At 46.8% G+C, this 15,637-nt stretch overlaps 1 protein-coding gene across 3 annotated transcripts in view; it reads right to left on the reverse strand.

Moving 5' to 3' along the window:
* Positions 1-15,637, reverse strand: part of mtbp (MDM2 binding protein) — a 56,205-nt gene that overhangs the window by 15,513 nt on the left and 25,055 nt on the right. For 2 of the 3 annotated variants that reach the window (XM_063186050.1, XM_063186035.1), the window contains exons 11-17: positions 14,204-14,321; positions 13,298-13,468; positions 10,199-10,318; positions 8,328-8,543; positions 7,026-7,098; positions 2,944-3,102; positions 546-641 (exon numbers count right to left, since the gene is read on the reverse strand). In XM_063186050.1, coding sequence (XP_063042120.1) covers positions 546-641; positions 2,944-3,102; positions 7,026-7,098; positions 8,328-8,543; positions 10,199-10,318; positions 13,298-13,468; positions 14,204-14,321 — 953 coding nt within the window. Of the gene's footprint in view, positions 1-545; positions 642-2,943; positions 3,103-7,025; positions 7,099-8,327; positions 8,544-10,194; positions 10,319-13,297; positions 13,469-14,203; positions 14,322-15,637 lie in introns of all 3 variants that reach the window. The other variant, XM_063186042.1, reaches the window with a different exon arrangement.

Raw genomic sequence — 15,637 nt, forward strand, 5'->3', positions numbered from 1 at the left:
GATATCTGAATCCTCCTTCAATGCTCAATGGTGTCAAAAATTTGGTACCGAAGCAAAATAAAAAAACCTCTGCATACAGTAAACTAAAGATGCAACAAAAGTGCTCAATATCAGCTTTTCCCTCCAGCTAGGCTTAAAGCTTAAGTACATAAGTGAATAATTAATAATTGCGAGCTCGCCGCTGGGCCCCAAGCTTGTCCAGACAGAAACTGAGATGCAGCAGGAAAAAAGTCAATGAAATAAATAGCTGCGACATCAACAAAAAGCCCAGCTCAATGTTCGGCTCCATGTTTCTGTGCAATGTTTGCATGTTCTATAGGTGTGTGTGTCTGTGTTTACTGTATGTGTGTGTGTGTGTGTGTGTGTGTGCCTTGGGAGTGGTAGTTGGTAGCTTGTGTGTGTGTGTGTGTGTGTGTGTGTGTGTGTGTGTGTGTGTGTGTGTGTGTGTGTGTGTGTGTGTGTGTGTGTGTGTGTGTGTGTGTGTGTGTGTGTGTGTGTGTGTGTGTGTGTGTGTGTGTGTGTGTGTGTGTGTGTTTTATACTCACTCGATGCCATGGTAGTGGGAGTTGGTGGCTTTCCTGAAGGGCAGCTGGCTCACCTTCCTTGGAGTGAGGTCAGGGGTCAACTGGAAGGCATTCTCTCTGTTACACACACACACACGCACGCACGCACGGACACACAGAGCCACACACACACAGAGCCACACACAAACACACACACACACCAGCCTTAATATCTTTGTGTGGCCCTCCCATTGACTTCAATTCATATTAACAATAGCAAAATAATGCAAAACTGTGCCCAAACCAAAGCAATCCCTAACCAGTGAGGAAATGTTTTTACACTTTCACTTTTACCAGTAACAACAAAACTACCCCAGCAAAAAGGGCCAAAACATGTGGAGTCCAGGATTTGGGCCCCACATGGAGCAAGAGCCCCACCTTGTTTGTGTGCTCCAATAGCAGTGGCCCCATAAAGGTAGATTGGTGCAGTACACACGCACACACCCGCACACACCTCAGATAGAATACTCTAAATCTGATGACACCTTTCGTAAAATAGAGAGACTCTGAATAACATGCCAAGTCAACATATTCATCATGCCATTCTAAAGACAGCCTGGCTAGCTGTGTTGTCTTGGACGGAAACAGAGACTGTCTTGGGACACCTGAAGGTGACACAGAGGGGGGCCCCTGGCTCCAGTTTAGACCCGGTTTGTTTGGCGTAAGCTCAGCTTGCTGGCACTGGGGGAAAAAGAGGAAGCTAGCGGAGCGGAGCAGAGCAGAGCAGCGTAGCGCAACCGTCTTCACTAAAATAGCACTCTAAAATAGGAGACTGGAGGAAGCACAAGAGGGCTACAGCACAGTACACCTCATCTCAGCAGCTCCTGGCTTGCTCCGAGTTAAGATGGATAAATATTAATAGCCATAATGATGTGTGCGTGATGGTGCGTCAGCACATAATGTGAGTGTACGGTATGGGCTCTAATGGTCTGTGTATATGCCGTGTTATACAGCTGGCCTACTGTAATGTGTACTATAATGATGTGTGTGTGTGTGTGTGTCTGTGTGTGTATGTGTGTGTGTGTGTGTGTGTGTGTGTGTGTGTGTATGTGTGTGTGTGTGTGTGTGTGTGTGTGTGTGTACTATGCGAGTGTGCAGCTCCTAATGGCTTGTGTAGGTACTCTGTTATGCATCCGTCTTGCATCATGTACTGTGTTAGAAGAGCTACATGCATGCATCACCCTGGTAACACGTTCTCTGGCCTAACCATGAACTGAATATAGAAGGGGGTGGGGGCAGGGTTGCCAGATGAGATGAGACAGATGATTTCCCGCCCCCCCAAAAAAATGCTCAAACCCCAACCAGGAAGCACTACATCCCGCCCAACCTGAACTCAATTCTATTGATTTCTATGGCCATAAATGTGCAGAAAACTCCACCCAAATCCCTTTTGTTTTACCCTTTTTACTCGCAGTCATCCTTAGCAGCCCAATTGGGCGGGAAACCACCCAGTCTGGCAACACTGGGTGGAGGTGGGGGACTGCAAGGACTCGAAAGAATGTCTCCATATCAACCATGAAAATGTGGAATTGGATAGTGTTTGTGTTGATTGGGCTGTGGTGATGGAATGGCCGTTATTGCAGCCAGAGATGCTTGTGGACATTGAGGAGTGGAGAAACATATCTGCCTGCTTTACTGAATACCACACATTTCATCATTGTTTGTACACGCACAGACTCTCAGTGAAAACTATGGGGCCGCATTACAATCGGGAATTCCATTAAGGATTATGTGTGTGCCTGTGTCTATGAGTAATAATAATAATAATACTTTCGTTTTATATAGCGCCTTTCAAAACACCCAAGGACGCTTCACAGAGTGTTGTGTTGGAGAGTGTGAGTGTGTGTGCGCGTCAGTGTGTGAGCATGTGTGTGAATGCGTGAAAGTGCTTGTGGAACTAGCAGCCATAAGCCTCCAGGAAGAGATGTGTCTTAAGGTGTTGCTTAAACATGGCCAGAGCAGAGCAGCAAGTGTTTGTTGTGTAACAACAAATTATATTTGTGTGTGCGCGTAAGAGTGTGTGTGTGTGTGTGTGTGTGTGTGTGTGTGTGTGTGTGTGTGTGTGTGTGTATGTGTGTGTACCCTCTCTGCAGCAGTAGTGGCTGTAGTGGTGCTCTGGGCGGTGTGTGTGTGTGTGTGTGTGTGTGTGTGTGTGTGTGTGTGTGTGTGTGTGTGTGTGTGTGTGTGTGTGTGTGTGTGTGTGTGTGTGTGTGTGTACCCTCTCTGCAGCAGTAGTGGCTGTAGAGGTGCTCTGGGCTGTGTGTGTGTGTGTGTGTGTGTGTGTGTGTGTGTGTGTGTGTGTGTGTGTGTGTGTGTGTGTGTGTGTGTGTGTGTGTGTGTGTGTGTGTGTGTGTGTGTGTGTGTGTGTGTGTGTGTGTACCCTCTCTGCAGCAGTAGTGGCTGTAGAGGTGCTCTGGGCTGTCCGTCGGGTGTGAAGTGCCTGAGCAGCTCTGAGGCGTCTAAGAGGGAGGAGAAGACGTCTCTCTGGCCGTCTTTAGGACCCAGCAGACTATCAGAACTGCACGACAACAGACTGCTCCTAGAGACACAAGACAGACAGACAGACAGACAGACAGACAGACAGACAGACAGACAGACAGACAGACAGAAGGGCAGACAAGACAGACAGACAGACAGACAGACAGACACAAGGGCAGACAAGAGAGATGAAAGACCCAAGGGCGGGCAGGCAGGCAGGCAGGCAGACAGACAGACAGACAGACAAGACAGATGAAAGACCCAAGGGCAGGCAGGCAGGCAGGCAGGCAGGCAGACAGACAGACAAACAGACAGGCATACACAAGGGCAGACAGACACACAGACAGGTGTACACAAGGCCGCACACACGCACACACAGACAAACAGACAGATGGAGACCATTAGAACAGTGTTTTTTCCCCACAGAGGAACAGTTCTGCTCCTCACCTGAGAAGAAGAGTCTTGTGCAAAGCAGACTAAATCATGTAAATATACGACATGTACATTCGACTTAATCATGTTAATAACTTATATGATATGTACAGCAGACTAACCCATGTAAATGTATGATATTTACACTAGACTATATCACATAGACATGTTAGGTACAGTAGACTACTAGGTCATGTTAATATATGACACGTTTCAGTACAACAGCCCCAAGTAGAGGCAATGGCACAATAGCATAAGGACAGCATGCATGTTGACATACAGCAGTGGTTCCCAAACTTTTTCTGCCGGAACCCTCTATAGGTCAGTCATGGGTGAGCGGTTAGGGTGTCAGACTTGCATCCCAGAGGTTGCCGGTTCGACTCCCGACCCGCCAGGTTGGTGGGGGGAGTAATCAACCAGTGCTCTCCCCCATCCTCCTCCATGACTGAGGTACCCTGAACATGGTACCGTCCCACCGCACTGCTCCCCATGGGGTGCCACTGAGGGCTGCCCCCTTGCACGGGTGAGGCATAAATGCAATTTCGTTGTGTGCAGTTTGCAGTGTTCACTTGTGTGCTGTGGAGTGCTGTGTCACAATGACAATGGGAGTTGGAGTTTCCCAATGGGCTTTCACTTTTCACTTTATTGCACCTAAGAATATTTTCGTGACCCTCACCCCTTGCATATTTCAAGGGCCAAACATTATTTGTCTGTTAATATTGCCAAATTCTAATTTGATATTCACAAGAAAAGTGAAAAAAAAAAACATGTCTTGGCCTTATAAGTGAGTTCTATATCGTTCCTCCTGACCGCCAGAGGCGGTGCTTATAGCACATGGATGTCAGCGCACGGGACGTGCAGGTCGAGTCTTAATAACAACAAATTCACTTGTGACCTGGGTGACGTCACCCCGTGACCGGAGTCAAAAGACCGGTGAACCCAGGAAGTGACCTCTTGGCAAGTCTTCTCGCATAGACTCCGAGTGACGGCCAAGCTCTGGCGGTCATCCGGAACTCATAGAACCGTGGTTATATACATAACCTACGTTCTGGGGCCATCTCATTTATGGAGTTATGTTCACTACTAACCTGCGTTTTCCCTCCTTTTCAGAAAAAAAGTCAATTTTGTCTGCGACTCCCCTGCAGTATCTCCTTGACCCCCCTAGTTTGGGAGTTTGCAGTTTTACAGTTTGGGGAACCACTGCCTTAGTGTCACTGTGCATAGCATAGGCAGCTGAGGAAACAAAGAAAACAACTACATTTCCCCACCGCTGGCTGTGGACCACTTGGGATTTCTGCTGGCGTTATTTAACTATCCCACTGTGAGAGTTGAAGAGTTCTGATTTGCATCCTGCCAGGTACTGAGGGGTTTGCCAAAGTTCTCTCTCTTGAAGCAGACAGCTCAGGGGACAATACAGCATCTCGCTGTGAAGGTCTGAGAGACTACTGCTTTTCATTGTAGCCTGTGCTGTAGATTTGGAGTCAAGTGTGTGTGGTGTGGTGTGGTGTGGTGTGGTGTGGTGTGGTGTGTGTGTGTGTGTGTGTGTGTGTGTGTGTGTGTGTGTGTGTGTGTGTGTGTGTGTGTGTGTGTGTGTGTGTGTGGGAGAGGGGGGGGGGGGGTTGTCTGTCTATGAGTTGCACTGTAGCGTACTCTACTCTACCGTCCTGTACTGTAGTGTAGTGTGGTGTGGTGTGTTGTAGTGTAGTGTAGTGTAGTGTTCTATACTCAACTGTCTTGTACTCAAGTGTAGTGTAGTGTAGTGTGTTGTAGTGTAGTGTAGTGTGGTGTGTTGTAGTGTAGTGTAGTGTAGTGTGGTGTAGTGCAGTGTAGTATGGTGTAGTGTAGTGTAGTGTAGTGTAGTGTAGTGTAGTGTTGTATGCAGGGCTCTAAATTAACACACGCCAACACGCCAAACACGGGTGAAAATTCATTTTGGCTAGTAGAAAAAAATACCTACCCGCCAATTTGGCTAGTAGCGCCCGAGTACAGTAACTTATGAACGGTAAACCGCTGCTCTGACGAACGTTATAGGGCGAGATTTCCTACATTACCCATGGACACTAGCGTCACGACGTAGCCTCCCACCGTGGGCTTTCCAGTGCATCGAGCGTCAACTCCATGCTGTTGCGCGCGCCAGGATTGAAAACATTTCAGACGACCAGCCTTCTGTCAGCTAAGCTGCGCTCACACTATTCTGACAGGCAGCTCTCCTCCTATGCTCTCGTCGCTTTCGCTACAACCCGGTCACTACTGCTATTATTACTATATGAACCTTGCTGTAACAGGCTGCATTTTTGAAGCAGGGAAACCCTGACCGTTTCAATAACAGGACTTACGCAGATTATGCATAGCGCTACTTCTGTTGTGTAGACTATGTTTTGTGCGAGTGATGAGAATGTGGCGGGGGTTAGAGCAAGGTTCTGTGTGTTGGTGAATGCTAGTAGTAATTGTAAATAGTGACGTTAAAAATGAGTGGTTGTGGAACGAAATAGCGACCAGGGCAGAGGAGGAGAGCCGACTGTCAGAGTAGTGTGACCGTAGCTGTCAGTTCAGTTGTCTTCTGAAATGTTCAGAGTCGTGGCGCAAAGTTGGAAAGCCCACGCCATCGGAAAGAAAAAAAAGCAACCAACGACGAAGCTGTGGAAGTAACAAAGGAAGCGAAGATTCCCGAGATATTATTTACTTTTAATTAAACTAGGCTTCTTGTCATTTTGTTGCGCATGGTAGAGAAGAGCTCCTCCTCTCTCCTCTCATTTTCCCCTCATCTCTCCTTCCTTGGGGTGTGCGTATGTGAGGTTTTGTAGTGTTTGGCTGTGTGCTTGGTTACTGTATGTTAAAGGTCTGTTATGTGAGTGGCTTGTGCGATGTGATTCAGCTGTTTTCAGAGGAATTGAACAAAAACTAATCAAATTAATTAGGCCTAAGTAATGAAAGTAAAAAATAAAGCAGAAGTTAAAAAATAATGAAAAAAATATATAGCCTAGGCCTATAATATGCTTAATTATTATGTAGGCATATAGTAGCCTATGCAGGCCTATAGTGTATCTGTGTTGTAGAAACAGTTGGACAAAATGACCATTTAATTAGAAAAAAAATAACTAGCCTAATGCATAGTTTATTTTGGCGAGATTAAAAAAAATGGCTAGTTGAGCTTCTGTTTGGCTGGTAAGAAAAAATGTCCACTAGCCAAATTGGCTGGTGGTGGAAAAAGTTAATTTAGAGCCCTGGTAGTATGGTGTAGTGTAGTGTAGTGTAGTGTAGTGTAGTGTAGTATGGTGTAGTGTAGTGTAGTGTGGTGTGGTGTGGTGTGTTGTAGTGTAGTGTAGTATGGTGTAGTGTAGTGTAGTGTGGTGTGGTGTGGTGTGTTGTAGTGTAGTGTAGTGTAGTGTAGTATGGTGTAGTGTAGTGTGGTGTGGTGTGGTGTGTTGTAGTATGGTGTAGTGTGCTGCACTGTACTACATTATACTGTAGTTTACCATACTGTGGTATACTTTACTGTACTATACTGTGGTATAATGGTACTGTACTGTACTGCACTATAGTGTGGTGTACCTGGACTTCTGTCGACTCCTCCTCAGCTTCTCAGAGTTCTGCAGCACGCTCCTCTCTGGCCACAGCACTGAGTCTGAACACATGACAGAATCCAGAGAAATGGGATATTCAACAATTGTCACTTGTCTATTGTGTTTTTGTCTATTGTAATGTCTTTGTAATTGTATCAGATGCACTGAAAATGGCACAGAACAAATTTCCGAAAGGACAAATAAACTACCTACCTACCTACCTACCTACCTACCTACCTACCTACCTACCTACCTACCTACCTACCTATCTATCTATCTATCTATCTATCTATCTATCTATCTATCTATCTATCTATCTATCTATCTACACACACACACACACACACACACACACACACACACACACACACACACACACACACACACACACACACACACACACACACACACACACACACACACACACACACACACACACACACACACAAGTAGGAAGCTCCACAGAGGAAGACATCACGGAGAGTAGAGCAGACAATAGAGCTAATGACATGCTATGCTACAGTACCACTTCAGCAGTTATTTACAGTATTATTTGGTTCACTGGTTATTATTATGAATACAAAGCCAGATATTTGAGAATAAAACAGAACTAGGCGTCAGAGAGGTGGTGGATGTGCATACATCAAAACAGCAGTTTCTGGATTTAAAAAAAAACAAACAACAAAAAAATTGGAGGAAAAAACAGGGTGAAGGATCTCTTCAATAAAATGTGAGAAATGAGAGTGAATGTATTAGTGTGGGTTAGCGTGGGGAATGTAAGGTCATTTCAGGGTCCCCCCTTCCACCTGAATTCGGTCCTCAATGATGCAGGTCCAGACCGTAGCACCAGGGTACATCAGTATGAGGCTATGGCAAGACCAGTCTAGCAGGGCTCTGATGTGCTGAGCCGGGTTGCCAGATGTAACGGAGGATTTCCTGCCCATAAAAAAGCTCAACAAACACGTGGAGGCACTAACCACTGCCACAATTGAACAATTGGATTGCTTTCCATGGGCAGAAATCTACAGAAAAAAACATCCAATGTGTTTGTTTTACCTGGAGATTGTCATTTGAACAACACAGTTGACATGGAAACGGCCTAATCTGGCAACCTTGGTGCTGTGCTGGCAGTGCAGTGCAGAGTTTGTGTGTGTGTGTGTGTGTGTGTGTGTGTGTGTGTGTGTGTGTGTGTGTGTGTGTGTGTGTGTGTGTGTGTGTGTGTGTGTGTGTGTGTGTGTGTGTGTGTGTGTGTGTGTGTGTGTGGTGTGGGCGGTGCGAATGAAATCTTTACCCTTGGCAGTGTTTCCCTGCCCCTGCTGCCCCTGGGCCTGCTGCTCGTGGCCCTGGTCCTGGCCTGGCTCCTGGGTGGCAGAGCTGGGGGGCGCTTTGGGTTTGCAGGGGCCGTACGCCTGCTGCATGCTGAAGAACTGCTCTCTGGCCAGGGTCAGCAGCGACCGCAAATGGCTGCCAGGTAGACCATAAGGCACCTGGTACGCCTTCCTCCTACCTGGTGAATGTACGCACGCACGCAGGCAGGCACGCACACAGGCACGCACACAGGCACGCACACACACACAGGCGCACACACACACAGACACAGACAGACATACACACACAGACAGACATACACACACACACACACACACACACACACACACACACACACACACACACACACACACACACACACTGAAATAGGGGAGCCAAAACACCGTGCCCTTTCATTTGGATTTAAGATGAGCATCGAATTTCATTTGATCCGGCCTGCCCCCGTCCAAACACAGAGGGCGCGCAGTGCGCGGTGCACGGCGTCGGCAGGTCAGAACAGAACAGCACCGTATTAGCAATGCTGATTTAATCCTTCTGGAGAAAATACACAACAACTCTGACGGATGAACAATTTATCGGAGAGGTGCCTGCGCTGATGCAGGATGCGTTGGTGGATCACACAACTCTCAAGGTCACCTGAAGGACACAGACAGGTGGGGAGTTATGGCGTTGACGAGACAGAAACACAGACTTTTTCCCTTGTACCGGCGCCATTACAACAGGCAACATAAAGTGCAACAGTGTAAACCAAAACCCTCCAACTTTGGAGCATGTGGAATGTGAGCAGAATCTCACACAAACACCAAAGTAGAGCCAAGTTCTCAAGGTCACTTCAAATTCTCATTCAAAACAACACATTCCGACGGCATGTCCTGATACTGTGTGTGTGTGTGTGTGTGTGTGTGTGTGTGTGTGTGTGTGTGTGTGTGTGTGTGTGTGTGTGTGTGTGTGTGTGTGTGTGTGTGTGTGTGCTCAGACAGCTACATGCACTAGACTGACTTGTAACAGACTGTGAGCGCCTGCTCCAAGGGAAATAAAATCATATTACCCAGGCTCTGAGAGGCTTCTGAAAGTTTAATTTGAACACAGGGGACCCTGCATTATCTCCAATGCGTATTCACGGCACGCCAGCCCCCCAGAGCAGCAAAGTAAACTGTGATTGAAATCTTAAGTTCCGCTCCCAGGATAAATTAAACCATTTAAATGGAAATAAAAAAAAAGATGATGCGAAGGGAAGGGAAGGAAAGGCACGGCTTCAGCAGCGCGAGATGTTAAACTGGGGCTAAGAGAACCGCCATAAGTCTTCTCTCTGCAGGCCAGACTTCTGCGTCTTTTCCATAGTGCAGCTCAAAAAGGTCACTCTGCAGGTGAGTGTATATTAAAAAGTGCCGCTGAAGTCTTGGGCACAGTAGACGCCGAGTCTAGACTCTCTGTCTGCACACGCAGGAGAGGGAGCAAAAGTGGAACTCAGGCGAAGGTCCCCTCTGGTTCTGTTGCCTGGGCAACTAGTGGAGTGGCATGAGAGGCACTGTGTGCGAGTGTGTGTGTGTGTTGTGTGTGTGTATGTGTGTGTGTGTGTGTGTGTGTGTGTGTGTGTGTGTTGCGTGTGTGTGTGTGTTGCGTGTGTGTGTGGAGGGGGGGGTGTACTGTGTGTGTGTGCGTGTGTGTGTGTGTGTGTGTGTGTGTGTGTGTGTGTGTGTGTGTGTGTGTGTGTGTGTGTGTGTGTGTGTGTGTCGAGTGTGTGTGTGGGGGGGGCACTGTGTGTGTGTGCGTGTGTGTGTGTGTGTGTGTGTGTGTGTGTGTGTACCCGTACCATGTGTGTGTGGTACTTACGGAGGCATTCCTTGACTGCAAGCGTCTGCACCCTAGCCAGACATTTCTCCTGGTACACCAGCTCATCACCACGGACAGCAGGCAAGGAACGCAGCCACTCAACCATGCTGTCATCCGAGTCTGTGTGTGTGTGTGTGTGTGTGTGTGTGTGTGTGTGTGTGTGTGTGTGTGTGTGTGTGTGTGTGTGTGTGTGTGTGTGTGTGTGTGTGTGTGTGTGTGTGTGTGTACGAGTGTGTGGAGATCAAAAAAACAAACAAATATTAGCCATTTTTTTCTACAACATGCCTTGTTAACTAAATAAACCAATATACAATATAAAAATCAACACATTGTTCAGATGCGTATACAGTATATATTTGCACATTAGCCATAGCTAGTTACTCTGTAGGTATTTTCCTCAGGTACAATAACAGAGAGAGCAGTTTGGAGTGCGTAAAAGATTAGTGGCCTTCTGAGTCAACCATTAAAAGCAACTTTATGATTAAGGACGGACGGGATGAGGTGAGCGCTGTGCCCTTTATACTCCAAATACATGAGGCTAGCATCTAGTCTACGCAACACTCAGTGAGGAGATGAGGAAGGCACCGCCCGCCTCACTGGCACCTCATTTTTTCCACAGGACAGTGAAGTTTATCTGAGGAGAGTGCAGTGCACATTGTAAGCGTTTTTTTTTTTTGGGGGGGGGGGATGCCTTATCTGGTAGCTAGTGCAATGGCTACACACACCATAGTACATATTACTGGACTGTAGTGTGTGTGTGTGTGTGTGTGTGTGTGTGTGTGTGTGTGTGTGTGTGTGTGTGTGTGTGTGTGTGTGTGTGTGTGTGTGTGTGTGTGTGTGTGTGTGTGTGTGTCTGTGTGTGTGTGTGTGAGTGAGTGAGTGAGTGAGTGAGTGAGTGAGTGAGTGAGTGAGTGAGTGAGTGAGTGAGTGTGTGTGTGTGTGAGAGAGAGGGAGTGTGTGTGTGAGAGTGTGTGAGTGTGAGAGTGTGTGTGAGAGAGAACATCCACCCATAGGGGCTCTGCCACAAGAAGCCTTGTTTGGTGAGCAGGATGTCTGAACCGGAACCTTTTTTGGATAGTCTTGTCCATGCCACATGGGTTAAGTGTGGTCTGGTCAGGCACATTTATCCACAAAATAACACTAGCTCCAGTTCGGGGTGCATTTCTTTCACCAAACACTCTTCAAAACAACAGTCCACCATGTATGGAAATTTAAGTGATAAGCCACGAGAGGCCGTGGGTATGTGTTCGATTTAGAACGGCTAAAAGAACACGACACAAAGCAGAGGGGGAGGAGTGAAAATTAACATATTTCAGTTTAAGCCAGCCAGCTGGCCGTGCCAAACGAGCCCCATGGTACAGCAAGCACGCCCTATTGCTGACACACAGGTGGCGTTGCGCTCCGTCTCTCATGCGAGACGCTCATGTGAGTAGTGCCATCCTCCCTTTCTCTCACGGTCTCGCCCTCGCCCACTCACCATGTGGAAACACTGGTGCCCGTGGGCAGCGTAAAGGCAGGCCCTGTACAGCTGCAACTACGCCTGGAACATTACTCCTCCGTTATCAGTGATCGTGATTCTTGAACTAAGCTCAGTCACCAATCAATCAAAATGATCGGCAGCACTTATTACACTTCATCAGTCATGAATTCACGTTTTCTATTGAAGCTGACGTTATTGTTTAAAAAGATGACGTAATAACATGTCAGCTGTACTGGATGTCTTTTGTCTGGCAAGCACAGGGCAGGGGTGATGGTGAAAAAAAATCCTGAGCCTGAACTTTTTCCCCTGCTCTAACGACGACGACAAGATACTGCATAGTGACGTGACGCAGGCCTATTTTGACACATTATTCAAACATTTAATAGTGTATGACCATTATTCAAGCCTGATAGTAGAAGAAAACCCTGAACCTGTAGCACTTTCTGAGATTAGAATAACCTAATGGCTAATTATTATCAATGTTTTTATTTTTGCAAACTCTGTCAAGCCTGAAATCAGGCATGGCGCCTGAATACTATCAGCCCTGGCAGGGCCCTGTGCAACTGAAACCTGGTCTGAGCGATTATCGTGGGGAGGCCGTGTCCAAATGTCGAGGGAGTTCATTTTGTAATATTAATATTGTGATGCTACGTTGTGATAGTTTGGTGACTGTGATTATATACAATGAATGCACGTCATTATGTCTGTGTCTTAACAGACATGTTTCAATCAACATCAATCATCAGCTGCACGGGGCTACACTGCTCCAGCCGTGCAGGTTATTGTTGGTCAGTTTCTGAGCTCCAGGGTGCTCTGATGGCGCGTTCAGGCCGACTGAGAACCGTGCTGGAGCCCGTTCCTGCACCTAATCGCGAACCGGCCGTCGTGTTCACGCCACAGATATTTGCGTTTGCAAACCGGAAAGTTGGTGCAATACTAGGTTGATACAATACTAGGTTTTTCTCTGCGAACCGTAACGACAGCGTGGCCGTCAGCAGGTTCATCCGGGTAACACAGTCACGTGCGGAAAAAGTTCAGTGCCCGGCATGAACACGGGCAGTTCGCAGACAAGCACTTTAGTGCCGAGCGTAACTGGTGCGAGCACCGACACCGGCTCCGTTCTGGTCGGTCTGAAAGCCGTATGAGAGGCTTCAGAGGAGCACATCAGAGGAAGGGCAGCATCCAGCACAACCCCCTCTATATAATATATCAAGGAACACCTGCTGATTCTGCATGACTAGATGATTCTGCATGACCAGCGCAATGGATCTCCACACATGGGGGTACTCCACACAATGGGACTGCAGCGGCATATTATATGACACCATTTTATTGCAACAAATGCCATCCTAGTATATGTGTCCCTGCCACACGGCTGAAACACTGTATTTGAAGCATTGTAGCCAGGTGTAAATGGACACTTCTAATCAGAACAGAAAAAAGTTGTACATGTAAACTTAGCTTGTATTTGAAACCTGCATTTAGCATTTAGAATCATGCATTTGCATTCAGGACATTATATAATTATTATTACTATTAATTATCCTCATTATTATTAGTATTACTGCCATTATTATCATCACTGCCATTATTATGAGTATTACACCAAAAGAGCACACCTGATGATTCGGCATGGTTCCTGCACATGAGCGTGTTGGCCATTTCCAGTGCAATGGAGCCGTTGATCTGATTGGCCGAGAGGATCATGCGCGCTCTGCAGCCACCTTCGGCCGCCCCCTGCACCAGCAGGAAGTAGTGCGCCGTCTCGCCTTTGACCTCTACCTCTGGGACTGCGGAGATGCAGGTACACACAGAGACACACAAGCACACGCAGGCACACAGGAACCCACAGGCACAGACACACACAAGTACAGGTGCACACACAGACACACAGGTACAGGTCAGACACAGACACACTGACACAGAGACACACAGGTGGCATCAGCAGGGTGGCATGGGCTTATTGGTTAACCAGAGAGCACGACAACAGCTCAAGGACACCAAGAGTAGCGGCATTGTCTGGAACACAATGTCACGGGTAAACAACACACAATGGTTCCACTGTTAACAAGTGAAGGTGTGTGTTAGGGATGCACCGATACCGATACTGTTATCGGTATCGGCACCCGATACTGCTCATTATACTCATACTCGTACAGCACTTGCCGATATCAGGAACGATACTGCTATTACACAAAAAAATGCAAAATCTTGTCACGTTCTGTGGACTTGAAAGCAGCATGGAAAAAAGTGCCACCTCATACATTTACTAACATTTAAATCTACATGGAAATGGACAATAAAAATATCACAGGTGGAAAAAAACAAGGCCATGCATTTATTTTTATTGTATTTTGGTGGTAAAAGGTATCGGTATCGGTACTCGGTATCGGCAAGTACACACATTAATGTACTCGTACTTGTATCGGTTTTCAAAAAAGTGGTATTGGTGCACCCCTAGTGTGTGTGCATGCCTGCGTGCGTGCGTGTGTGTGTGTGTGTGTACGTGCGTCCGTCTGTGTTACCAGTGAAGGCTTTGGGTCGTTTGGCCATGAACTCCTTCCACTTGTGTGTGCTGAGCTGAGATGGGGAGGGTAGAGCCATGGGGCTGACCACACAGCTCAGAGAGAACACCGCCGCTACCTGCCATATAAACACACACACACACACACACACAAGCAAAGAGACACACACACACACACACACACACACACACACACACACACACACACACACACACACACACACACACACACACACAAAGAGACACACACACACACACACAGCAGGGACGCACAAGCACACAGAGAGGGGATGTGCTGTAATCCAAATAATTAAGCCTTTGGGTATGCAAAGGAGACAATGATTAACAACTTGGTCAAGGAAACAATGAACACACATTGACTACACCAGGGTTTCCCAAACTGGGATGTGTGCACCCTTGGGGGTGCGCGGCCTGCCACAAGGGGGTGCGCGAGCTGAATAGAGCAATGGCTGAGATGTGTGTTTTTATACAGAATTAACAAAACGTTTTTAATTGTTTGGTGAATTGTATGCTGGAACGATCCATCTTTAGTGTAACTTATAACTCCTAGACTTGTCCTGCGACAAGTTCCATTGTAATGATGGCAGAAAAAATGGCAGGTCTATTGGGAATGAGTATTGCCCAAAATGTGTGGCTGTGTAACATTCACTGAGGGGGTGCGTGAACCACATTGGGGTGCACAGGAAAAAAAGTTTGTCACTACACTATTATTTCTTATGGTTTATGCTTCCTACCTCTATAATCAATGGGAATTAACTTTCAATGTCCCTTTATTAAAACCGACTTCTTGGTCAAGAAGGATGCGCTTCCAAAAGTAATTCTCAGTGTCGTAATGAGAAAGGCACAAGTTTAAAGGATAACTTAAGTCAATTTCAACATGCAGTTGAAATGCTAACACTACCCTGGACTTGTCAGTACCTGAGGTTTTTTTTTTTCTTCTTCAGCCTTTTCCGAGATCCTGGTCATTGTAATGGGGGCAGTGCTTTGTTTACATTTAAAAAAAAACATTTTTATTTATTCCAAAAACATCCAAAAGGTTATACAACATCATACCTGCCAACCTTGAATTTTTTTTTTGAGTAGCAATTTATCGCGGCGCGGCAATTCACGGCGCAACAAATACCTACAAGTGAGAAAATGTGGTCAACGCAGCGCGATACCATGGGCCGCCGGCGGGCCCATCTCTGAGAGGCTACTTTGTTTTGCACACCTTGGGTTGCCAAATGTCAAGGGGGAAAATATGGGACACTTCATTCAGGCAGGGGGAGTAGGGGTCCTCTCCCAGGAAAAAATTGCTTTTCTTAGATGCAATTTCCTGCATTTTAATGCATTTTAGCCTAACATCCCGTCTATCTGGCAATTACATTACATTACATTACATTGCACTTAGCTGACGCTTTCATTTGTTCAAAGC

The sequence above is a fragment of the Engraulis encrasicolus genome, chromosome 2 (genome assembly GCF_034702125.1).
Source record: "Engraulis encrasicolus isolate BLACKSEA-1 chromosome 2, IST_EnEncr_1.0, whole genome shotgun sequence".
Classification (NCBI taxonomy): Eukaryota; Metazoa; Chordata; class Actinopteri; order Clupeiformes; family Engraulidae; genus Engraulis; species Engraulis encrasicolus.